This window comes from Mastigoproctus giganteus, chromosome 8 (genome assembly GCF_048544385.1).
Source record: "Mastigoproctus giganteus isolate SK-2022 chromosome 8, ASM4854438v1, whole genome shotgun sequence".
NCBI lineage: Eukaryota > Metazoa > Arthropoda > Arachnida > Uropygi > Thelyphonidae > Mastigoproctus > Mastigoproctus giganteus.
This window is the reverse complement of record NC_143582.1, coordinates 11274119-11301362: the sequence shown is the minus strand read 5'-3', so window position 1 is coordinate 11301362 and position 27244 is coordinate 11274119. Positions and strand designations below refer to the sequence as shown.

Below are 27244 nucleotides of genomic sequence, written 5' to 3'. Positions count from 1 at the left end.
AAATTTGGGACCATTAATCATTGTTCAGCAGCAGTTTTCAAAACGTCTCTCCAATAATAGCCACTCAGATTTATTGGCTAGATTCATTATAGGGAAATCTATATAACAAAAAGTTTGAATATATTGAAAAACAGTTTTCTTGATTCTTTCTCATAAAATTATTTGATAACAATTACTGATCCATGCTTTCTGTATATGTACTTTAAATGCATTTCATCTGATACTTTCCAAATCAAGTTCTTTCAGTATTATTATATTTCAGCATATTTCTTTTAAAATTAGTTTTAGTATTTTTTTTAAGTACCTGACTGGTTACAATGAGAAAAGTTTAGCAGTTTGGTATGTAAAGTTCTTAAAGATAGCTAGATTACATGTGTAAAAAATCTTTCTGCCATTAAATTGCAGTACTACAGTTAGTTTTTGTGCAGTGAAATATCAAAAATGGCTTGCACTACATATTCTCCTTCTCAAAAAAATTTTGTTAAACAAGTGTATTCATAAATTTAATGAAATTATACAATAGGATAAATTACTAAATGTTATTTATTACATTTAAGCCTAGAATTTAAGAAAGTAATGATGAATATAATTTGTTTGTGTGCATGAGGAAATACATACAGAGAAAGGTTATTCCAAAGAACAGAAGTGGAAGGAACAAATGAAGAGAGAAAGTTGCTGAGTTTGTAGTTTAACTGTGAATAGGTGTTGAAACACATTCTTATTAGTTTGGCACACACGTGGAATTACATTTGCTTCAGAAGACATCATTCATGGAAATTTTAGTAGAAAAAGGCATTTGGCAGAAACAGTTAGTAAGGGAGGAGTCATTAATTAACTTGGCTGGACTCTTTTGGATCATCTAGAATTTGAAAAGTTTTCATGAAGTGTGAATAATCATTAGTAGGATGTATTTATGGATACCAGTCAGTAGATATTTAGAATAAAAGTAATGACTGGTACAGTTTTTTTTTTTTTTTAATGCAGAGGAAGCAATATTCAATATTTGTAATATGCTTAAGACATGAAAGATCAGAAACCTATGAAGATATACTTACCTGAATGACCTTAAAAATAATTTGATATTAATAAATTTAATTTGGTTATGAAATTACATAAAGCTTATATTGCTAAGTTGTTGTTGACTGCTTCTACTCTATGCTTATTAGCTTGGTAAGGGTATTATGAAGTGTTTTTAGTAATGGGTTGTTGTAGGCTTCCATGTTCTCAGTAGAAACTGTTTCAATTCAGCTATGGATATTGGGATTCACTGCTCTCCTTGCCTGTTGCAATTGATTTAAGAACAGAAAAATCAAGAAAATGATAACATTGTCACTTTTAGCTTTTTATTATGGAGGGTGATAATAAGAAGCTTATTAATGAAAGAGACAAATCTCTGGTTCTTTATTCAAACTTTCCACCTCTGCAATACTAGGTGGAAGTTTATTCTAATAATCAGTTACTCTATGGCTGAAGGCATATTTCCACATTTATTCTGCACCCATACTTTTTCAGTTTAAATTTATGTATTCTTGTATGTGTTTGAGAAAGGAGTAAAGGTCCCATCAATTTAGGGCTTATTTACATGGTTTATTCAACTTTTTTAAACCCTTTTTTAACCTTTGGTTAAGTCACCATATGGATACCTAGTCTCCAGAGCTGCAATTTATAGAACCACAATTTTTTTTTCTTTTTTTTTTTCCTTTTTATTATTCTCCCTGTAACAATACTCCTTTGTGCTCCCAACTATTCTTTTATGATGGAAGTTGCTCAGAGAAAGGTTGTGCATGCCCTTCGTTACATTTTTGGAAACTATCCAAGCTCCTTGTTAAAAAAAAAATAAATAAAATAAAATTTAATGGACTATTTTAACCAGGGATGACCCTTAACTGAAATTCTCAAGCAATCCCCTTTTAACAAATTAACAGCACACTGCTGGATTTCTGTCCTTCCTAAAATGAGTTTTCCAAATCTGTTTTTGATTCCTTGTCTAGAAATAAAGCCAACTAAGTATAAAATACATACAGTGACTGACAGTATAATAACACTTCATAGTTGTAACTGCCTTGCTGTGCATGCTAGACAATTCAGTCCTTACACGAAGTGCTACTCAGTTTCTGTACTGTAATAAAAAAAATAATAATAAATAAATAAATCTTCCCTAGCAATTCAGTGGATGTACCCTTTGAAGCAATTTCCCTTATGAGATAATATGCATTGAGCAGTAATTTTAATATCCCTTGAAGATTTATTGCACCTTTTCTTTTGATGTTTTTTTTTGTTGTTTCACGAAAGGATTACTAGATCACTTCCCTTTAAAGTTTAAATCTTAGCTTAAAGGGGGAGAGGGGGATTACAGGGAGCTAGATTGAAGAGTACAAATGCCTGGGAACCATTGCCACAACCTTGCCCAAAGAATGGGTTTGCGGTGTAAGCAGTTTACATTCTGCACGTTACTTACTCTCCAAAAGCAGACATTAGAATTTTGCATTACAGGAGCTGTTTATCCACTTTTGTGAACAGAATTTGATGCAGATTCATTCTTATTCATTTGTAAAATAACACTGAAGCAAACACTAGTTCACTTACCAAGGTATACACGATAACCATCTAGCAACAGAACTTGGCATCATTATTGGTATTTCCAATTACAAAGGGAGTTTAGAAATGTTCAGGTCATACCACTTATGTGGGAATGGCCATGTAAGTGGTGTGGCCACTTATATTAACTGTCTGTTATTGTTTCATCTTGCTGTAATCCTATCCTGAATGATTAAAATCTTTCTAAAAGTGTTTATAAATTTTATTTATTTTAGCTTATCTGAATGCATTGCCTTTATTTAAGGCAGTTTTCTGATTGAAGAAATAGTTTGTTTTTTTTTCTTGCTGTTGTTTAGGTTATGAATATTTGGGTCCCTTTTTTTTTATTTTAATAGTCTAATCTTTTGTTGCATGAAAGATATGATGTAGGAACAGTTTAAATTAATTTAAAATCAAAATTCCCCATTTTAAAACAATTTTGTTTATTCACAATACTGGGAAACCCTGCATCCAGAAAAACCCTACATTTAGTATACTAAAGGAATTATTTACAGAAGATGTTTCTGAATCCCCTTTGGGATTCTGCTATCAAATCAATGCAAAAATGGATAGGACTGTATTCAGATGAAAGGAAGTTCAGTTTCAGAATTCTAAACTACACTGTCAGATTTGTTGACAAGGACCATTTAAGGTTATACCCTGGCTCTACAGGAGTTGAACTGTTATGATTTATAGCTGTAAAATGCACACAGTTGACTGTTGCAGTAAAATAATGAAATATTTTGTACCTTACAAGTTATCTTCAAAATAATTGCTTTGGGCGTGCGCACACACATATTCCCTCTCTCCCTCTTCCCTCCCTCTCTCTCTCTCTCTCTCTCTCTCTGTCTCTCTCTCTCTCTCTCAAGCACAGAAACATTTCTGGAAGTCATCTTTTCATTTTTGATTTTGACATTTTTGGGTTTTTTGTCTGGGGGGTTGTTTTGTCTTCCATTACATAGGATGTTTTTTAGTTTCTCAGTTGTACTGGAACAGGCAACTTTCATCATAAGTAATTACTATAATTGAAGAAGATCCAGGCTTTGAGTACTGTACTTAAAGTCTGGATCTTGAATTTTTTTTTTTTTTTTAAAACATCTTCGCAAACTTGGTGTCTTATCATTCTTTGATTTTCATTCAAAATTTTTGGCACCATATTGGCACATTTTCTTGTGCCTAAATTTTCAGTTAATTTGTCTGTTTCTTTGTCCATAGTGAGTTCTAATGCAGTCATTCTAATGCTCAAATGACAATCACTTCTAAATGGTGTCCTTACCTGGTTTGGACTTTGTGCATCATGGCCCTTGTCACTTATGCTCCATAAAAACCAAAATCACTCTCATTCATTCTTACCTTCCATATTTTCATTAGTTTTTATGGATACCATATCATAGTCTTCCACATTCTCTCTTTCTAGAAAAAAAAAAATCTTTTATGCCATTCAGACATGAACCACTTGACATAGTATCTTCCCCATAAATTTGACAACTTTCATTTGGTGTTTTCTTTAATCTTGTTAAAAATTTGAAGTTAATTTTCTGTTCAATTCTTTTGTCTGTCATTTTACTGGCAAACTGGCGAGAAAAAAAAAAAAAACTTTTTTACTGCAAAGCATATTAGCATTGGAATGGGACTTTTCAGATAACCAGGGAAAGATTAAAGGTTAACTGCTGTCATTTGTTTCACAGTGGCACTTGGTGTGTAGTGGCTGCAAGCACTGTCTCTTTATTTAATAGCCACATCTCATACGTGGTGTTTGCAATCTGTCATATCCAGTTTGATCAAAGAACTGGCTGACAGTCACATGTGCTCTGCATATATCAGTATTGTTATAATGAGAAAAAAAAAACTAATAAAACATTGTTCAATCTATAATTGCAAAATTTATATCAAGTGGATTCTGGTTGTTTGGGACTAGTGCACTTTGGCCTGATTAAGTGGCTGCACCAATTATGCAAAGTTGCACATTCATAGATAAAATACAGTGGATCCTTGCTTTACGATTGGTTCACTGTACAATCAAATTACGATGGACTTGCCATAGTAAAATACCATTCACTGTATGACATGTAGTAAGCGCTGGTCATTGTGATCACGTTTGAATTGAATTTTAATTATATTAAATGCAGATTCTAATAAGCAAAAATAGGAGAAATATTATCCACAGGCTATAAAAGTAAAGATATATATTAAGCACAGATTTACTTTATTACCTTACCAATTAAATTAAAAGATACGTGAAAATTGGAATATTTTTCACAGGTTAGCAAAATAAATTGCAATTGCATGCAAAGCTTAATTAATACGTACTGTAATTTGTACATATTAGTTAGTTGTTTCTGTTCACTGACATTTTGGGGGGGGGTGTAAAATTTAAAACAAAAAGAAGCAATCAATAACAAAGAACACAGCAACTAACATGATATGTGCAAGTATGAGATACAGAGTAACAAGTTATGAAGCTTAAAAATGGGAATGAAGAGAAGATTCTGAAAATTTGTTTTTTATATGATTGAAGATTTCATTGAAGGAGAAACATTTCAGCATAATGTTAAAAACCCACAGAATTCCAACTATCAGTATTATTGCAAATGCAATAAGATAGTTTACTACCCATTTATAATAGATTGCACTAACAGAAAAGCCCAATAAACTGGAAACTGCTTTATGGTTGCAATCTCCAGAAATCAGATTGGACCACGTGGTATGGTTGGGTACAATCTTAGGGTAATCTAGAGTGCTGTGGTCTCCTTCCTGATCAAACAGCATGTTGTCCCAATTAAGCAAAGAAAACCCTGACTGTCTTCTCAATTAGGTTCTGTTCTTTAAGATTTGTCCAAATAAATGGCTGCTCCAATTAACCAGAATCCACTGTAATTGAGAAACTGGTGTTGATAACACCAGTTTGGTATTTGAATATACAACAGGGAAATTAACAGCTTTGGATTTTAAAAAAAAAAGTGCAAAAAGTGATTATCCAAACAGCCTGTTATCTGAACTGATCAGTCTATAGTTTATATACATGCAATGATAACCCAGTTAAATATAATAAAATATATAATAAGTGGCAGTAGCTTTCAAGACTAAAGAGTCTTTTTCAACTGATTTAAATACAACGGATAAGTGCAATGAGCTGAGAGTGAGGCACGTTATTCCTTTTCTATTGTTGAACGGACTTGTGCTGTTTTACTCCAGTGTTTATCCATCATTAAAGTGGTGGTCTCTAGGATGGGGTGTAGACATATGCCTTTGTGGCAGTTTATTGCCTTTGGATTGTTTAATATGTTAAGTGACTCTAGTCATAGGCAGTGGCGAAAGTGTCGTGAGTGGTCTACTACTTTAAAGTCACGTTTGGGATCGTGGTTGGTGGCCCAAAAATGTTCCGAGACTGCGGATTAGTCAGTTTCAGCAAGCCAGATTGCTCTGTCATGTTCCATAAGGCGATCTTGGAGATGTCTTGATGTTTCTCCTATGTAGCAGCTGTCAGTCTCTACAGGTGATGCGATATACTACATTGCTGCGTAAGAGGTGTGACAGGGGTCTTCACACTGGAGACAAGTAAATGTAGGTTTCTGCAGGGTAACTCCACACATTTGATGTAATTTCTGAGGATTTTTGAGATCCATCCTGACATACTTGGATAATAGGAAATGTAGGTGGACAGTATACAGTTTTGGTTTGGTGGTCTTGGGTGGGATGTGAGTTCTTGTGCCTGTAATAGGCACCTGTTTAGCACATGGGATGGATAACCACATTTGGTTAGGTTTGCCTTCACACGGGAAATCTCGTTACGCCTAATTGCATCAGTGCTGGAATGGCCCCAAGCCCTGGAGAATAGGGTGCGGGCAGTGCTGTTGAGATGACTGGGTGCGTGGCCAGATCTGTAGTTAGTAAATTGTCCGCACCACATAGGTTTGCGATATACCGAAGTCTCTAGATGTGGGCCTACGCGATGCACTAAGACATCCAGGAACGGGAGTGCATCGTTGACTTAACTCTATAGTAAATTTTTCTTAGTCTATAGTTTGTTTGGGTGGTTAACATCCCTTTTTAGAATTTAAACATTCACTTGGCAAAATATTTACTACCAGGGATTTTTTGTTGTACAATGTGCTATTCATCTGATTAATGGTTGTTTTAGGAATTTATTTTTATCACTACATTAATTTAAAAGTACAGACTTTTGTAAACTGTGTACATGTGAACTTGCCCTTCAACTTTTAGAGCATTAAAAAGCCTCATTTAATCCTCCAGTTGATTTCTCCCTGTGAGTTTGTCAAAAATTGGTTGTTTTTAACACCACTTGTGTATATTTTCAAGTTAGTGTCATTACAGTAATATAAGAAAATAATTCTGTAAAGCAGTGGCATAACTACTTAATGTTATATTGAATATATTTGAAGCATTGCAACTTGTCAATGCCTTTGAGTACATAGAAGATTACAGAAAAGTTTAATTTTCAAATGCCCTGTGTCAGATATACACTGAGTGATCATTGAATTATGACCACCCCCTATAAAAACTGAATATACCCGTTGACCATGTTAGGTCAACGGGTTAGTACGAGAGTGCGGAGTTAGTTGACCTACTAGCATAGATAAGGTGTCAGTGGTTCAGTAGATAGTGTGATTCAGAGTGTGATGGGTAAAAGGAAGGATTTATCGGACTTTGATAAAGAACAGATTGTGGATGTTTGACGAGCTGGTGCCTCAATTTCCCAAATGGCTGAACTGGTGGGCTGTTCGAGAGCCGCCATAGTTAAAGTGTACCAGGACTGGTATCAAAATGGTCAAACAACGACCCGATGACAAAACTGGAAAGGTTGATGTTAGGGGTAAGTGCCTGGTCCGATGACTTGTACAGGCACAGCACTGTTGAAGAGCTGACTACCCATGGGCCAACCTGGAATGGTATCTGGCATGACCATGTGTTGCATGCTTGCAAGTATGGGCTATACCAGCAGACGACCTCTACAGCATCCTCTCCTAACCAAGGTTCATTGGTGCAAAGAGCATACAAGTTGGACATTAGAAGACTGGAAGGTGTGCTGGTCGGATGAGTCATGTTATTTACTCCACACCGTGGATGGCCGTGTATGGATTTGGTGTCAACAACATGAGGCTCCTGATCCATCATATCGAAAGTGCAGGCCGGTTGGTGGCGGTTGTATGGTGTGGGGCATGTTTCACTGGCTGCAACTTGGATCCCTGGTGCATGAACAACATATCAGTGGTCTCGACTATTGTTAACTGCTTGCTGACTTGTACACCCTGCTATGTTACACTTTATCTCGAATGGTGATGGTGTCTCCCAAGATGACAACGTGCCAAGCCACCGGGCACTTGTGCAGGTATGGTTTGAGGAACACAGTTCTGATTTCCAGTATATTGATTGGCCTCCGATCTCCCTCCAATATCAATCCCATAGAGCACTTGTGGGACACTATGGAAAGGCATATCAGGTGCCTGGATACACCAATCACCTCCATACCTGCATTGCTGACTGCATTACACACAGCTTGGTTGGCCATACTTCCCGAACACTTTTGTCATCTTGTTGAATGAATGCTATGTTGGATAACTGCTGTACTGAGGCCAAAAGGAGGTCCTACGAAGTATTAGGTAGGTGGTCATAATTCAGTGATCATTCAGTTCTTGTTTACGCTCTGGCACAACTGCCAAGTCAGAGGAGTTTACAATGAAACATGAAATAACAATTATTATTTGTATTTAGCAGTCATTCAGTCTTGAACCCTGATCCACTCAGTGTGCTGCTGCACTCTTACTCTTGACCACTCATGGCAAGTTAGTGTCTCTGCTGACAGACACCATTGAGTGCTCATAAATATTTGTTGTTTTAATATTTATAATAATAAAATGCTTCAGTGAATTTATTACAAATAAGCAATATGAAGATATGTAATCCAACATTTTGGGGTTGGAACTATTATTTGGGGAAAAAATTAAGCTTAGCAGCTCTTCAGATGGATCTCCTTCAGTTAATCTCTTACACTTCCACAACTTCTGGAACCATTCCTGGATAGGCTTCTTTTGGAATTGCTAATAGTTTGTGTTATCCTTCCTCTAAATTTCCATAGTCATTGCAAATTTGTAACCTTTCAAAGGGGGCTTTAAGTTTGGGGAACAAAAAAATCATTGGTCATTGGAAGCTAAATCTAAATCTGTTGGCATGGTGGATGGCAAACAACAGATGGAGTGCTTTTCAAGAAATTCTTTAATGGAAAATGCAGAGTATGCAAGGGTGTAGTGATGCAGGTGTCAGTTCACTGAAGCCTACTTTTCTGGCACTGTTCTAAGTGACATTACACAATTGCTTTAGAACTGTTTTTTAGTATTCCTAGTTTGCCGATTGGTGATTTGGGACAAATTCCTAATGAAACAGTCTGAGTCAAAAAGTACAATCTATGATCTTCATGTTTTGTTCAGATTATTTCTCAAATTTGTGGGTCGTTATATATAGAGCTTCGGCTGTATTTTTTGGGCCTTGGAGAAGATTGAGTTTTCTATTGAGAGGACTGGACCTTTGTTTCCAGGTTGTAACCATAAACATATGATTTGGCATATTAGTTTAATGATGGAAAAAAAATTGCGAGTCAGCAGCAGCACATTGATGAAGATCCTTACATGTGAGAACTTGCTGCTCTGATCATTAGTGTGGATGCAAGGCATATATTTGCTGCTCTGATCATTAGTGAGGATGCAAGGCATATATTTGCTGCTCTGATCATTAGTGAGGATGCAAGGCATATACTTGCTGAAATGCATCACACTCCCAGATATTGTGTTAATTGATTGATATGCCCCATAAGAGTGGGCGCCTCTGTAGCCAGGTGGGAAGGAGCAGCAGTGCATAGCACACGCTTCTTGATTAGACCGGGGTTCGAGCCCGTCACCACCAAATACGGAGGATGCCGGAAGGTCAGGGAATGACCACCGCAAATCCCGGAGCAATATGGCCTTAGTTGCTAATTCTCCTAAAAAAAAAAAACCAAAGCCCCATAAGAAATATCAGTTTCACAAGCAACTTTGCACATAGTTAAATATTGATCACTCCTGATCAGATTATCAACGATTGAATCATTGGTTTTTAAGTGAAGGGCAACTAGAGAACGGATAATCTTTGTGGACAAGCAGCACTCTAAACTTTTCATTCCACTGAAGTCTTTGAATGGCACATCTTTCCCAAAAGCTATTTTTAATGTTTTGTGGGTTTTTGTTAGACTTTTCCTTAAGCTGAAACAAAGTTTGATGCAAATTTGCTGTTCATTAAAATCACTAATATGCCATAAATGCACAACACCTGATCATTGCAAACTAATTCAAATTGATTGACTGCGCATAAAGGGTTATTTGTGCATTACTGTGTCCATAGCCAAGTGGTCAGAAGCGGGAGTGCAGTAGCACATGGTCTTTGAGTAGACCGGGGTTCAAGCCCCTGACTGCTGAATATAGTCTATCTGCCAACCCACACTGGACCAGCATGGCAGATTATGGTCCATTTCCCTCAGCATGAATTGTTGAGGAGGCTTCCATCCTGCAGTGGGTTACTTTAAGTTATGACACTGAAATTTCAAAATACAGTCAACCCCAGAATTTTTTAATCAAACCTTCACATATTCAAGTAAAGAATACTATCACTCTGAAACCAACTGAGTTTCTTCATTTACTACGCCTGAAGGGGGATAATCTAATCACTGCAAACCACCATTTATTTACATTGCTACTGGACCTTTCCTTGTCAGTCAGTAGGTATGATGAGGAATTGTAGGATTCATAAGCCAAAATATCTAAAAGAAATAACTGCAAAAGTTATTAGATATTTAGTATGATAACACAATGCAAAAATTGGAGGGTTCTGTACATGAAGGATTAATGGTTGCTACTTTTTTAATAGGATATTTATTTTAATGTTTAAGATTTTTTTTAGAACAAACTGGCATGTGCATTAGTAAGCACTATTGCAAATTCATATGAATTTTCATAAAAAAAAAAAAACCTTCATGAATCTTATGAAACAAGAATCCATTCATGTGTGTTATTGTATTTTCGACAGCTGTTTGATTACAGGTGTTGATATTGCTATTTCTGAATTAATACCTATCACTGATCCCATTTATATATATTTCACCTACCTGAATTTGATGGATATATATATATTTAAATCCTTAAGAGTTTCAAGCATAAACATTCTTAAATATAGCTTTGTTGATACATCTTTGGGCTATCTTCTCTGCTTTGCTTTGCTTTTGGCATTGCATGACATCCTGTAAGCAGGGTTGCTATAAAATCAATTACATCCACTTAATATAATGGTGAATCTCAGTGTCTGAAATTAAGTGAATTTGAATGTTTTTGGCATGTATGTGTGGATGTTTAATTTGCATGTAATTTTCTTTCATTTTTATTAGATTATCACTTTCTTTATACTAAAAATAACTTTTCATACTAATTTTCTCTTTCCTAAAAGTTAAGGTTGATGGTAAACTAAAAGCATGTAATGTACTTCTTTATAACCAGCTTCTTCTGAGCAAACGGCAAATCTTACTCTACCTGCTTTGGAACCTTTTGGGGGTCGTTCAACATCCCCTTCACCTACAGCAGAATTGATGAGGGGAGCTGGTACCACTCCCATTCTTTCCCACCCACCAGATAGTGGATTTGGCGAAATGAGCGAAAGTACAGAGGAAGTACCACCTTCATCTACTGCAAATGAAGAGCCTACAGATTTCATATGGGGTAACAAGGCAGGTGTCCCTGCAGCAACAGAAGTCAATCCCTTTGGTGCTCCATTTGAACCTCCATCTGTACCTTCTCATCCTCCTACTGCAGTTGTTCCTCCTATTTCTGTTCCTCCTCCTCCTCTTTCAGCAGCTACAGAAAGTAGTAATGCAAGTGCTGATCTCTTTGCATTGGATGGTGGTGATTTTGCTGATTTTGGAGAGCAGCCATTATCTGCCCAGCCATGTGCCCCACCTCCTTCTCCATTTGGTGGGCTTGAAGTTGGAGTTAACACTTCAGTTGGAGGCTCTACTCCTGATTTGAGAACGACACGCTCTCCAGCCCATGCAGCTATGATTACACCTCCAAGTCAGCCCCAGCAAAAGAGCTCAGGAATTGATGATTTAAATTTTGCTATACAGAAAGCAATGCAGATGCCATCTCAGCGTGTATCTCTAGCTGCAGCATCATCTTCACCTACCCTATCCTCTTCCCTTCCTGGCCCTGGCATCATTGGACCCCGACTTGGGTTTGCAGGGCAGCCTCCTGCACCGCCTCCAATTTCTGTTGGTTTACCTACTAGTAGTACTCCTCCTGCTTCCCTTGCATCCTCTTCTCTGACACGGCTTGACTCTCTCGCTGGCACTGGACCTGCAGGAACCCCAACGGGAAGGGCTTCTTCTACTCCAGGTTATGGAACACCACCATCAGGCCTCAGTTCTCCAGCAAAATCAGTGGCTGGAATTGGAATCACTGGGACAGGTGACTAAAATTAAAACTGCTGCATTTTTAATTTTGTATCTTTTGAGAATAGTGTACTTAAATTTTATATAAAAATGCAAAATGATATTGATTAATGGCTTTTAATAAGTGAGTTACCTTTTTTTAGACACATTTTGTAAATGATGAAAAGCTATACACTGGAGTAATAGCTCTAACTTCAACTAAATAATGAAATTAAAATATTTTATTTTAAATTAACCTACTCATGAGAAAATTAACTTAATATGCTAGAAAATTGTGATCATCTGAGTATAGGCAGTATACATTTATAAATTATTCAATATTAAATTTTTCATCAGAATTTAAGCAGTAATCAAAAGTTATACTATTCTAATACATATATTAATAATAGCAATTTAAAAATATTTTAATAATTTTTTTTTTTTTTTTTTTCCCACCAGTCTTATTTCACAATCCTTTTGAAAATAGTTTATATAGTTTCCTTCCAAAATTTAGATCCTTATTTTGGAGGACGTGGTGTGGAAAATTGCTTTTTATTTGAAAAGTGGAATTTCATTTATAATCAATTTTTGTTATGTAGGTGTTGTCAAGAATGTATTTTAAAATAATTGATTTCTAATGAACCAAAACCAGTATTGGAAACACAGTGCCAAACACTTTTTTAATACTAAACTTGAACTATCTATTTTAATAAAATTTGAGTTTAAGAAGTGAGGGGGGAAAAAAATCAACTCCTGACGGTAGCAGAATCAGGTACCAAGTGATTTTATATCCAAAATGAACATCAATATAATTAAACCTAACCCACCATTACAATAATGCTGAAAACTCACGACCACAGCCAAAAAATTTATCTAACCAAAAACGTTTTTTTTTTTATTATTATTATCTAATCCTACCATACCTTTCATTACTAGTCAAGGAAGTTTCAGAAACCAACTGTGGCACCACAATGAAGATAGTGGAGAATTAAAAAGGGCTAGGGATAATTATACAGTCAGATGTGCAGTTCTCGGAGTAGTGTAGATAGGCTGATATCCATGGGTGTCTTTCCAATGAGTTACAGGAATTTTACCAGCAGGGACAAGGTGATTATCCCATTGTATAAGTCAACAGTTAGACTACATCTTGATACTGCATGTAGGTTTGGAAGCTTCATTTGGATTTGCTGGAGTGGGTACAAAGAAGAGCAAGAAGATTAGGCAGGGGCACAAAAGACTGTGGACTTTGGTTCTGTAAATAACAGCATCTGAAAAGTAGGCACCTGTGAGGAGACCTGAATGAAGTGTTTAATGCTTTAAATGGATTGAATAAACTAAATGCTCATGGTATCCTCACCACTGTGCAGTCAGATATGAAGTTCTTTGAGCAGGGCAGGAGTGGTAGGCTGCCAGGAGAGCTCATAGGGTTTTGTCAATTATATACAGGAATTTTGCCAGCAGTGATAGGCAGGTGATTATCCCTTTGTATAAGGTAATGGTTAGGCCACATCTTGAATACTGCACAGGTCTGCACAAGCCTCATTTTAGGAAAGATGTGGATCTGTTGGAATGGGTGCAGAGAAGAGTAACAATACTGATGAAGGGAGCAAAAGGTGCTCTTATTACCAAGAAAGGCTTTGGTTCTACAAATTGCTGTCTGTAAACTAGGTACCTGCAAAGAGATCAGATTGAGGTGTTTAAGGTCTTAAATGGATTGAGCAGAAATTCTTTCAGAGGATGGTTGATTTTGGAATAAAATCTCATCTGGTGTGGAAGAGGGTAGTTTGAATAAATTCAAGGATGAACTAGATAAACTGTTAGAGGTAATGGACAAGTGAAATGGGAAGTGTTGGTTTTTTTTTTTGCTGATGCTGTATTTATTAGCTTGCTTTCTTTTATTTTTCAATACCACTATCTCAGTTGATATACATAAGGGGACAAATTTAAACTGGGGGAGTAAAAGGATGATTCCAGGGTAGATGTGCAAAAATTTGCTTTTCAGCTAGAGTAACTAATTCATACAAACTTCCATCTGTATTTTGAAACTAGGTATTTGAATAAATTTAAGGAACAGTTAAAATTATTAGAGGGATGGATAGATGATATAGGCAGCATTTTTCCCCTTATGCCGTGTAAGCTTGTTTCCTTGTACCATTGGCCACTACTGATAGCAACTGTGGACAAAACTCTTATCAAAAACTTTGGAGGTGGCTTTCTACTTCCAAAAAACTTTGTCTTGTTTAGCCATGTTTGGCTTCCTTCCTAATGCTTTAAATGGATTGAATAAACTAAATACCATAGCTTTATTAAATTTCCAAATTCTAATCTAACATATGTGCAAAAATCCTTAAAATGCATTGTCCTTTTTTGTACTATTATCAATATACTTTACTTTTCTCATCAATAGTGTCATAATTCTGTTAGTGTTCATTCAAGGTTATCAAAGGAAATTTTAAACACAGAAGTATCAATTAATTTGAAGTTTTATTGCTAATTGCAAGCTGGCTACCTTTCACATTTTCTAAATATCTTTTCACAAAGGAAAGTCAATGGTTGTTAGGCAGGTTTTCTTAGTATAACTGCATCAATCACACTGAGCTGGTTTATGGTATTAGCTATATTCATTATCTCTCTATACATTAAAACAGCTTTCCTCCTAGTGATATTTATTTGAGCCAATGGGAGAGAAGAGGGTGGGACAATTACATCACTACAAATGTGCAGGTAAATAATTAGTAGGTCATTTCCTGATTAGATTTTGATTAGTGCATTATAATGTTAGTAGAATGTTATTATACAAATAACATTATACAATACAAAACTGTACAAATGTTTACAAAAACTATCTACAATCATACTATATCAGGATGATGGGTCCCTTCATCAGCTGGCATTAATATACAAAAAAAGTTACAATGGAACATCAAATAATGTCGGGTGTGGTCATGTATTAGACAGTGAAGCATGAGGTTGGTGAACGTTAAATGGAAGAAACACAAATGGGTTACTGGGCAGAATCAGACACTTGCCATTGACAGTGTAGAGCATGTATATTAGCATTGGTAGAGGCATTTGATGCAAGAAAGCAAGCTTATGCAGCATCAGCCAAAAAAAAAAAAAAAAAAAAAACCCACTTCCACTTCACCCCTCTGTTCGTTCAAAATACCTGTCCAGCTGAGCCGTAAACTTATTTAGGCTATCAACCTCCACTACAAGGGATGGAAGTCTGTTCCACCAACCAACCACCCGCTGGCTAAAGGCAAATTTCTGCACGTCTATCCTACATCTGTCTTTCCTCAATTTGAATTTATGCCCTCTCAGGTGATTATTCTGAGCTAGAGGAAGAATCCCATCAGCATTAAGCATGCTCAAACATAGCATGCTATGGGACACATTGCTAATGTTTGTTGCATTGAAAGACAATTGCCTCCAAAATGTTCATGAACCTCGTGTGCACATGCTTCACTGTCTAATACATGACCATGCCCAGCATCATTTGATGTTTTTTTGTAATGTCATCTCATGAAGGGACTTGTAGTTCGTATATTTGTAAATAGTTTAGTATTTTTTAAATATTTTAGTCCTGCTTTTTCGGATGCAACAATATTCCTCATGCATTATGGAACCCGAAGCAAAAGGCCTTTTCCTATGTAAACGCATGTAAATAATTGCATAGTGATATTTATTTGACCTTGAGAACACCACGTGGTGAGGTAGCCAATGGGAGAAGAGGGATGTGGGTCACATGGTGCAAGTGGGTGGGGCAATTACATCACTATAAATGCACAGGTAAATAATTACATAGGTCATTTTCTGATTAGATATCAATCAGTGCATTTTGACAGATGTCTTTTACATAGAAAAGATTTGACTTACTCGATCATACCTCTACATCTTGTAGAAAAGTGTGTGACGGTTGGTGAACAAAGCCCTCTAGTTGTTATTATGTTTACATAAAATGCATTCCCATACCAAATTGCATGCTGTGCAAGATAAAATCCAGAATGATTTGCAGGGAAAATTACTTCCTGCACCTGAGAAAAGTAGCATTTCTAGATTGTGGAAGTACAAACAATGAACCTTTTTGCTATTTACATTGTTACAATACACTTCTAACCATTTTGGAGGCATCAGCCTGCAGTACCTAACCCATATCTTGAATTTCTGTCTAAAGCAGTTACTTGCTAAGTCTGTATAACTGGAAGTGGAGGGTGTCCTTGCAAAGAGCATTTACTAATGCCATGAGCTACTGTTCTGCACTATGATCACAGCATTTGCTGCAATAGAAAATCACCCTTGCTGTTTAGTTGGTTCTTGTCACAGTTAATGAACTTAACTGTAATTAAGCTATATGACAATGTATTCTTTATGCCTTTTTTTTACTCCTTGAAATGGCAGTAGTCTGATCATGGAGAATTTCTGCTGGAAAAATGCTCCCATCACTGCAAAACACAAGCTTGATAATATATTTGTCATACTTATATTTTTTATATTTGAATACTATTTGTCAAAAATCTACATAACTTGACGAAAGAGTGAGTGCACACATACTCTCTGCACAACACATTTCTGTTAAAGGTTAATGTTCTATTTTTTTTTTTACAGATATTAAAACTAGTGCTGCATATTACAACCAAAAATTATACATGTTATTTCTGTTAGGCACTGACCAAACAGTGTAGAAGAATGTTTATTCACTGATAAATATAAATTCAAAATAGGAGAAAATAAAATACTAAAACTAGATATTATACAGGGTGATTCAAAAAGGACTTTACAACTTCGTAAGCGTGTAGAAATTTATTCAGGAGACATAATTTATTGAACTGTCATATTGTAGCAAAAAACATCAGGTTTTACCTAGAACAATCATTTTGGTTCAATGTGACTGCCATTAGTGATATGGTAGACATCCCATCTGAACTCTATTTCCTCCTAAATGCGACGTAACGCATCGGGCATAACTTCTGTAACTGTGCCGGTGATTTTAGTTTTGAGTTTGGCAAGATTGGTAGGTAAGGATGGAACAAGCACTATCTTTAATGAAACCCCATATAGAAAAGTCTAGAGGTGTCAAATCTGGGGAATGAGGTGGCCATGCTAATGGCCCTGCTTGACCAATCCACTGACCTGTGAAAGTAGCCATTTTGAAATGCAAGCTGCTGGTGCTCGCGGTGATGGAATTCGGTACTAAGGCACTATGTCAGTAAAACTTGATGTTTTTTGTTACAATATGACGGTTCAATAAATTAAGTCTCCTGAATAAATACTTACAAAGTTGTAAAGTCCTTTTTGAATCACTCTGTATATTTATAGTATCTACAGATACATTTATAGTATCTACTATCTATGAATAAACATTTTCATTCTTTGCAGTCGATGCCTAACAGAACTTACGTGTACCTTATATCGGACCTCAAGAGGTCCTTTCAATATCATAAACTTATACTTAGCATCTAACAATGTGTAATATGCATAATAAAATTGGGAATGATGTTACATAGGGAGGCTTCTTAAAATAGAAAGGAGACACTATGCATAATAATGAAAAATAGTTGATTAGTATACTTAAACATTGAGAAATCCTAAAATCTAGAAAGTTCCAATGCTGAACTATACTAGTACATTCTAATACTAAACAAAACACAATTAAAATTTTATTAGTTGTATGTAACTAAGACTGGGAGATAACTCCAGAATTCAAATGTGGCTTGTTTGACAAATCCACTTTGAATCTGAAATATAGCCACTCATTTAACACAGGAACACATACCAGATTCTGGGTTTTGTGATCTTGCATTTAATATACCAATACACTATATCCTTCATTACAGTCTCCTTTATAATACTTTCCTATGTATAGGACTTATAAACAGGAGTGAAACACTGGTGACAATTTATTCAGGAGGGAAATGAAAATACTAAATCTGGTAAATACTGACCAAGAAAAATAATTTCAATAGAAACTTCAAGTAATGGATGTAACACCATTATAGTTCAATTCATCTAAAGAAGTTACCAGTTAGACAATTTCATGCAATAACATTCAAATACAGCAATTGTGTGTAATAATGAACTACTGGAAACTTCTGTTAAGCAACTTGTAATGATATTTAATTTGTAATCCTAATATTTTCCTTAATTCTCATTATTAGCATTTTTTCAATAAATAGCTACATTCCTGTGTAGCAGGTACTTTAAAATTCATTGTTATATATGTTTGTTTTTCTGTACCTTGGATTAAAAGCTTTCAGATTTAAAGTATTTGATTTTTTTGAGGTTGGTATAAGATAAATTGGCGAAGGTAAAGAAAGCCAGCACGAGAACCACGGCTAACTTTGGATAACTTACTGGTCAAACTTGTTTGCTGCTACCACACTAGTGCTGCTTGCTCGGGGCACCTCTGTAACCAGGTGGGCAGGAGCAGCAGTGCGTAGCACACACTTCTTGATTAGACCGGGGTTTGAGCCTGTGACCACCAAATATGGATGATGTGGAAAGGTCAGAATGACCACCACATATCTCCCCTGGAGCAATATGCCCTTAGTTGCTAATGCTTCTAAAACCCAAATAAACTAATAAGCTGCTTGCTCCGTAAACAGGCGGTAGATGTTACGGTCTGGAGCAGAAGTCAAGAACAATATATTGATTGACAGGTAGGTGTGGCAGAATGTACTGATTGGTGTGTGAACACAACCGATGATAACATCAGTTTAGACTCACTTGCCCCAATAACTTACTCTAATGAATGCTTTCCATGATGGTGGGGGAAAAAAAAAGCCAGGTTATCCTCACTTGAATCTCATGGGAGCTTGAACTCCTCCCAAAGTGGAGGGGGTAACCTGACCCTTTTCTTTAGAATTGTGGGTGGACTAGTGGATAAATTGTTCATTAACAAAATATTTTAATTTTTTTATTACTGTATTTTTTATTTTGTACAATAGCATTAGTAGAGCCATATGATGCAAGAAAGCAAGCTTATGCAGCATCAGCCAAAAAAAAAAACCTTCTCCCATTTCACCCCTCAGTTTGTTCCAAGCATTCATTAGGGCATAATAACATGCCCTAATGAATGCTTGCCTTGCCATAATTGTGAAAAAAGGTCAGGTTACCCCTACTTGAGTGAACTAGTGGATAAATTGTTTATTAACAAAATATCTTAATTTTTTTATTATTGTATTTTTTTTGTTATTTTTAAAGACACTCGTGCAGATACACTCATATCATAATATCAATGAGTACCTCAATAGCTATTTACAATATATATATATATATATATATATGTGTGTGTGTATATGTATGTATATATATGTATAACTTACAGATACATACAAAGCTGTTGCTATGTTTGGTTATAAGAATCAATTTTGAACACTTTCATGATATTTTTCTAAAGCAGATTTCTGGAGGTCACTACCATAAAACAAACAATTAACAGTTTCTGGTTTATTGGGCTTTTCCATTAGTGCAATGTAATTATAAAACAGGTAGTAAACTCTTATCGTATTGCATTTGTGATGATACCAATAGCTGGAATTCTGTGAAATTTTACGTTATTATGGTGAAATGTGCTTCCCCTTCACTCTTCAATCATATAAAAAACAATTTCGGAACCTTCATTCATATTTTTTGGACTTCGTAAAGTTGTTACTCCATATCTCATTTGTGCGTGTATCACGTTAGTTGCAGTTTGTGTGTTCTTTGTTATTGATTGCTTATTTTCTTACTCTTTTAAATTTTACGACCAAAAAAACGTCAGTGAACATAAATATCAATTAGTTACACTATTAATTAAGCTATGTACGCAAGTGTAAATTTATTTTTATTTTTCTAACGTGGGAAATATTCTTCAGATTTTCCCGCATCATTTAATCTTGTTAATTGGAGAAAGTAAAGTATAAATTTGTGCTCTATATCTTTACTTTCATAGCCTTTGAATAACATTTCTCCTATTTTTGCTTATTAGATTAGCCATTTAATACAACTAAAATTCGGTTTGCAAACGTGATCACAATGACTGGTGCTTACTACATATCATAGTGAATGCTATTTTATTTTGGAGAGTCCATCGTAAAGTGATTTGATCATAGATTAAATTAGTTTTGAATAAATACTGTACTATATACTATTATTCATTATGTTTTTTCGGCCTTGCTTAACTCAGTTACAAATCGTAAAATGCTGTACACTAAGTTTGTTGGGGGTTATAATCGCGGTGCATTGTATACTATACTGTACATGTATTTTATATCTAGAAGACCGAAGTTGGACTTGCATACAAAATGGACTTATGTACATGAAAAAAAAAAAAAAAAAAAAAGATTAAGTTTGTAAGTTGAGGAGTGCCTTTATATATATATATATATATATATATAATAATGTTGGAAAAAAAGTATTACTTAATAAAAATAAAAAGGAGGGTACAGCACACAAAGGCAGCAAAAAGCACATTCCTCTTCATGATGCTTGAAACATAGTCATATGAATTAGAATAAGGTTTAAAATAATGCCAGCAGTACGGCAAGACAAGAGCGAAAAACAAAATTAAACCTAAATTCAAATCTAACAGGGAGGGAAGAGAAAGGTAACAAGAATAAAAATATATTGCAACGGAAACTCTAAATTAATTTAGAAAATCTAATTATACGAATAATAATTCATTGAAATTTAAGGCCAATTAGATAGAAATTTAGTGGTGCCCCCTCTGATGGGTACCAGGTCCAAATTTATGTGAAATATCACCAAACAGAGATTTAAACCATTCACAATAAAACAAAACAAAAATAGAAAAAAATAGACTGACCATTATGCCCCATCTCAACAGAGGACCACAAGGCCAGTACTGGTCAGGGAATTGCTGCATTTGTCTCTTGTCTGTTCTTTTTTTGATTTTCGCTGCATAAGGACCACCGCTGTTCAATTCCCTGCATTGGCGGTTCGATCTGGGGATCGATGTGGCGGACTGATCTTGCGATCATTTTGCCTTTGTGGCGATTTGTTTAGTGTTCGAAATGCAGCGATTCCCTGACCATTATTGGCCTTGTGGTCCTCTGTTGAGATGGGGCATAATGGTCAGTCTATTTTTTCTATTTTTGTTTTGTTTTATTGTGAATGGTTTAAATCTCTGTTTGGTGATATTTCACATAAATTTGGACCTGGTGCCCATCAGAGGGGCACCGCTAAATTTCTATCTAATTGGCCTTAAATTTCAATGAATTATTATTCGTATAATTAGATTTTCTAAATTAATTTAGAGTTTCCGTTGCAATATATTTTTATTCTTGTTACCTTTCTCTTCCCTCCCTGTTAGATTTGAATTTAGGTTTAATTTTGTTTTTTCGCTCTTGTCTTGCCGTACTGCTGGCATTATTTTTAACTTACGCAGAAAATTAGTTTCCCAATATGGCACTCTAGCGCTGTGCTGCTTGCTCAGTAAACAGACGGTAGGTGTTATCGGTCTGGAGCAAGGTCGAGAACGATATACTGATTGACAGGTAGGCATGGCAAACTGTGTTGATTGGTGCGCAAACACAACACACAATAACATCAGTTTAGAAGCACTAATGGTAACTTTCCCTAATGAACGCTTTCCATAATGGTGAAAAAAGTCAAGTTACCTGCTCTTGAATCCCATGGGAGCTTGAACCCCTCCTGAAATGGAGGGGGTAACCTAACCTTGATTCTTTAGAATCATGGGTGAATTAGCACATTGTTTATTAGCAAAATATTAATTTTTTATTACTGTACTTTTATTATTTTTAAGGTTAGGTTAAGAAATATAACGAAAAATAAAGAATTTTCCTTTTTTCATAACCAGACCTAAATCAACAGTATAGTAAAAACACTCATGAACTCCAAAAACCTGCTTTTAATGATGAGAAAAAAACAAACAGTATGAAACTTTTAATTAATTTAATTTTCATCAAAAAATCGACTGTTTTATTTTCCTTACAAATTTCTTCCATCTTTAAGATTCATCGCTACTATTAACTGTTTACCGTTCATCACAAAACTATTATGCACTGTTCTTTACTCATAAATACACATAATGCCAACCGATGACTACATAGTAGGTTGTCTGTTGCACCCACCACCAATCATTTTATCGTTTACCACACCTACCTGTCAATCAATATTATATCCTTCTCAATTTTGGCTCCAGACCAATAATGCCTACAGTCTGTTTACCGAGCGAGCAGCTCTAGAGTGCCATATCGAGAAACTGATTTTCTGCGTAAGTTATCAGATGTTTCTTATTATTCTCGTATTGGCTTTCTCCACCTTAGCCAAAAGGAAATATAAGGAAACCTTTTCTACTATTTCCTAACCTACCATTTAAGGTCAAGTTATGAAATTTAACAAAAGATAAAGAAACCTTTCCTTTTTGCATAATCAAACCTACATCAGTAATATAGTGAAAAGACAACTCCAAAAATATGCTTTTAATAATGAGAAAAAAAAATGATGAACATAAAAATGAACAGAACAGTTTTTTCAGGGGTAAAAAAAAAAAAGTTCATGTATACAAATCATATAGTTGGACCTCATAGCTATTTGCAATTTGATTAATAATATTCTGAAAAGTATCTTGAGTTTTCCCATAAATTTGATGCCACCTATATTCATTCATTCATGTGACCTATCAATATATTTTTACAGCTGCCATTTAATCTGTCACACTTTTTAATCTCTTCCACTGGGCTTCGATGTTATTCATATGTGTTCCTGTATATGGATCTACAAAATGTTTCACCAATGATTGTAATTCTTTTTTTCTATAGCCATAATACATCTATACCATGCCATTCATATGTTATGGTAGTGTTTTTTTTTTTTTTTTCCTCCACTATTTTTCTAATAATGCTTAAGTTTTTTTTTGCTTTCTGATTTTTTGTGAATTTCATGAACATGAATTTTGATTCTTTCAAGAACTCCAAACCATTTTTTTGTGGCATTTTGTCCTCTGATGTTTTGTTTTTACCAATACAGTTTCATCTGCTTCTACAACTTCCCCTGATCCACCCAACTCAATGGGTTTTTAACGACTGCAATTTGCCAATATCTTAGTTTCTTATAAAACTCAATTGCTGTTAATTTTGAAATCGCCAAATTGAATGTTGTTATAGTTATTGGCATATTCATTGACCAAAAGTATATAATATACATTATCTTTTTAAATGAAGTTTTGTTATTTTCCATAACTTTTTAAAAAAAAAAAAAATCTTGCACAGAACATTTTTTACAATGCTAGAACTTTCCACGACTCTCTTCATGATTCAATTAGGTTAAAATAATTGCTGCACTTAAAACAGTACAACTTCAGTCTTATTAATTTAGTTTTCATCAAAAAATCAAGCAACACTTTATTTTCCTTACAAATTTCTTCCATCTTTAAAAGATGCATCATTCTTTACTCATAAATATATATCATAATGTCAACCAATGACTACACAGTATTTTGTCATCTGTCATGTCCACCACCAATCATTTCATTGCATGTTGTGCCTACATGTCAATCAATATATTGTTCTCTACTTCTGCTCAAGATTGATAACACCTACTGTCTGTTTACCAATTGAGCAGTGCTAGAATGCAGTAGTGGCAAACCAATTTGCAGGGTAAGTTTTTCTGTGGTTTTTGTGTTGGCTTTCTTTACCTTAGCATATGAATTTTTAAGTTGAGCATTCATTTCATTCCCATACATGCAAAGTTAATATTTTGGTAGTAAACTTTTTCATAGTAGTATTGAAATGGAAGACAGAAGCAAGATTTAAATACCATCTAAGATTAATAAAAAAAAATTACAATTTGCAAAAAAGTCATTTGTACAAGATCATCTGATAAAATTAATGTAGAAAATTAAATAACTATATACCACATATTTCATCAATAGGAGAGCTACCTTATTGCACACTTCATATTGTGGCAAATTATGCTTTTTTTTTAATATATAGACCAAAAACAAGAGGGGTATTAGAACCTTTAGTACTGTGCTTGGGTTGGAGGTTGGGAAGATGAAAGAAGATATTTGTTGACATTAGAGTTGAACTTCTGTAGACTGTAATTTTCAGTAAATACATATGAAGGAAGGTTGTTCCAGAAAATGGCAGTTGAATGAATAAATGAGGAAGATGAAAAGTTGGTTCTGTGAGTTTGAAGTTGGACAGTAAATGGATGTTGGTGGCACATTATAGAAGACAATTCAGAACAGTGCCCATGGAAATACCTGTAGAAGAGGCATGCAGCAGAAACAGTACATCTATGAGACGAGTGGAGAGACTTTGTTAGAGATGAATCATTAATTAACCTAACTGCCCTCTTCTGAATGGAATCAAGAAGCCTAAGAGAGAGGTTTTGGGAGCACCACCCCAGATGTGGGAACAATATTCCATGGTAGGGCAGATTTGCAATTTGTACAGAGTGAGCAACTGTTTGAAAGAAAAGTAACGCCGAGAGCGAAAGAAAACAAAGTTTTTTAGATGCAGAGGAAGCAATATTTGTAATGTGCTTGTGCCAAGAGAGATTAGAAGTCAGGGTAATCCCCAAAAGAGATATATCATTTTGCCTAGAAATCGGAGTGTCACTAAAGATAAGCATAGGAGCAGAAGAATCCTTTTTGCGAGATATAAGACAAGATTGAGTTTTAGAAGGGTTGAAATCAACTAAGTTGTCTTTGCCCCACTGGAGAATTACCCGAAGATCGGCATTTAAGGAATTGGCAGCAGATTTTCGAGAACTTGAAGCTGATTGAGCTGGACAAGGTTTCTCAAAATGGAAAGTTGAATGCAATGTGCTATCATCGGCAAAACTATGGATAGGATTTCCTGTCAATGGAAGAAGGTCATTGATATACAAGAGGAAAAGAGTGGGGGAAAGAACTGAACCTTGGAGGACACTGGCATTAGTGGAGAAGTTAGAAGACAGAGCTATCTACCATCACCCTCAGTGAGCGATCAGAGAGAAAACTGGATAACCAATTACTAAAAACAGTTGGCGAACCATAAGATGGAAGCTTGTTTAGAAGACCTTTATGCCAAACACGATCAAGCCTTTGAGATGTCAAGAGCAACTACTTGTGTTTCACCGAACCTTTCCATTGAATTAGTCCATAAATGGGTAACATAAGCCAGAATATCACCAGTGGATCGACACTGACGGAATCCATACTGGCGATCGTTGATCAGACGGAAGGTTTCTAGGTAGTTTAAGAGTTGGCGGTTAATTGATTTCTCCATCACTTTAGAAAGAGTAGAAGTAATTGCAATGGGACAATAATTGGATGGGAGGGATTTGTCACCCTTTTTAGGAACTGGCTGGATATGAGCAAATTTCCAAACAGAAGGAAAAACACCTTTGGAATAAGAAAGTGAAAAAAGGCGGCAAAGAATAGGAGTAAGTTCAGGAGCACAGGTTTTGAGAACAAGTGGAGAAATACCATCGGGACCTGGAGCTTTCTTAGCATCAAGATTCGTCAAAATCCTTCTGATATCCTTTTGACGGAAGACCACAGGAGGCATTGAATGGAGCATGTTAGGAATGGTGGGAGGTGTTTTACCAAGATCATTAATACATGAGCTCGAAGAAAAATGGGATGCTAGCAGGTCAGCTTTATCCTTGGCTGAAGTGACAACAGAACCATCTGGTTTGGACAGAGGTGGGAGCAGAGATGGGCAAAAGTTGCGGCCAATAGCTTTGGCAAGAGACCAGAATGCTCGGCTGCCATTAAGGCAAGAAGCAAGTTTCCTACTCTTAGCCTGTTCAAACTCTAGTTTGGACTGATTAATAACTGCTTTACAATTGTTGCGAGCTTTGGTGTAGGCAGAAAATGAAACTGAAGAATTAGAAACAAGCTAATTACGTTATGCAACATTCTTCTCTTGGACAGCCTTAGCACATTTATTGGAAAACCAAGGTTTAGATAAAGGACGAGATTTTAAAGTGGAGTGTGGGATAAAGGATTCCATTCCTCCAAGAATAATTTCACTGACACGATCTGAGCAAACGTTGATATCAGAAGTTTTGAAACAGTAATCAGACCAAGGAAAAGAAGAAAAGAAGTCTTGCAGGTCATCCCATTTTGCATTCTTGTAATGCCAAACAATAAGAGGTTGGGAATAGCCATGAGATAAAGGTTCCATTGGAGAAGAGACAATCATCAGGTTGTGATCCGAGGTTCCTAAAGGACCACTCACTTCGACCGTGTACTTAGAAGGGTTGTTTGTGAGAAAAAGATCAAGCGTGTTGGCTGCATGGTTAGGATTGTCTGGTATTCTTGTAGGTAAATGAACAATCTGTGCTAGGTCATTAGTAATTGCAAAAGCCTCAGCATCTCGACCTGCTGGGTCCGTGTGACTAGAAAACGGAAGCCAGCTGGAGTTGTGAACGTTAAAATCACCAAGGAAAATTACCTCACTGTTAGGAAAGTTGGACTGGAGAAAGTCAAGTTGCAAAGAGAGGAAGTCAAAGAGCTCCAAGTGATTAGTGGAGTTGGGAGAACGGTAGAGACAACAGATGAATTTGACACAATGAGGTAGAGAGATTTTAAGCCAGAGAAGATCAAAGAGAGGAGATTCCAAATTGCCAAGTCTCTGACAGGGAATATCAGAACGGACTTATGCACAAGTACCACCTTTGAGGCGAAAGGAATCATACAGCAAATAATTTGGACATCTAAGATGAGCAGTAGTTGAGTCAACTGATAACTGAGATTCAGTCAGAAAAAGTACATGGGGTTTGGCAGACTGCAAGGGGAAATGGACATCGTTGAGATTGGAATTGAGACCACGTATATTTGTGAAATGAATTAGGAAGTCCTTGGGAGGTTTAGATCTTTTCGCAGATAAGCTTGCTCTATTATTTTGACAATTCATGGTGTATTCAATAGTAAGAAAAAGTGGGTGGGACATGCTGTATGAAGTAATGAAATTTTTGGATATGGCATACATGTGGTAAGAATATACCCAGATCCTTGACAAAACATGGCCTCGACAATGCTCCCCGCATACACACTACTTGGACTCTCTCCAGTCACTATCTGGCAAAGTAGAGGTAGCAAGATTATACACTAGCTGATCCGGAAGCCTCCTAGAGAGTTACCAATAGGTTTGGTCCGGTGTACTATCTAGCGGCCGGCCTGCGAACACCGATTTAGAGCTGTACCCTCGAAATATAAGGAATGTTGGATCTCGCCACGACATTCATCAT

At 35.8% G+C, this 27244-nt stretch overlaps 1 protein-coding gene across 6 annotated transcripts in view; it reads left to right on the top strand.

Moving 5' to 3' along the window:
* The window catches only part of LOC150081248 (phosphatidylinositol-binding clathrin assembly protein LAP-like), a 325729-nt gene that overhangs the window by 235807 nt on the left and 62678 nt on the right, over nucleotides 1-27244 (top strand). For 5 of the 6 annotated variants that reach the window (XM_090379536.1, XM_090379532.1, XM_090379535.1 and 2 more), the window contains one exon: nucleotides 11115-12077. The exons of the other annotated variant lie outside the window; for it this stretch is intronic. In XM_090379536.1, coding sequence (XP_090235662.1) covers nucleotides 11115-12077 — 963 coding nt within the window. The remainder of the gene's footprint in view (nucleotides 1-11114; nucleotides 12078-27244) is intronic. 6 annotated transcript variants of the gene reach the window in all.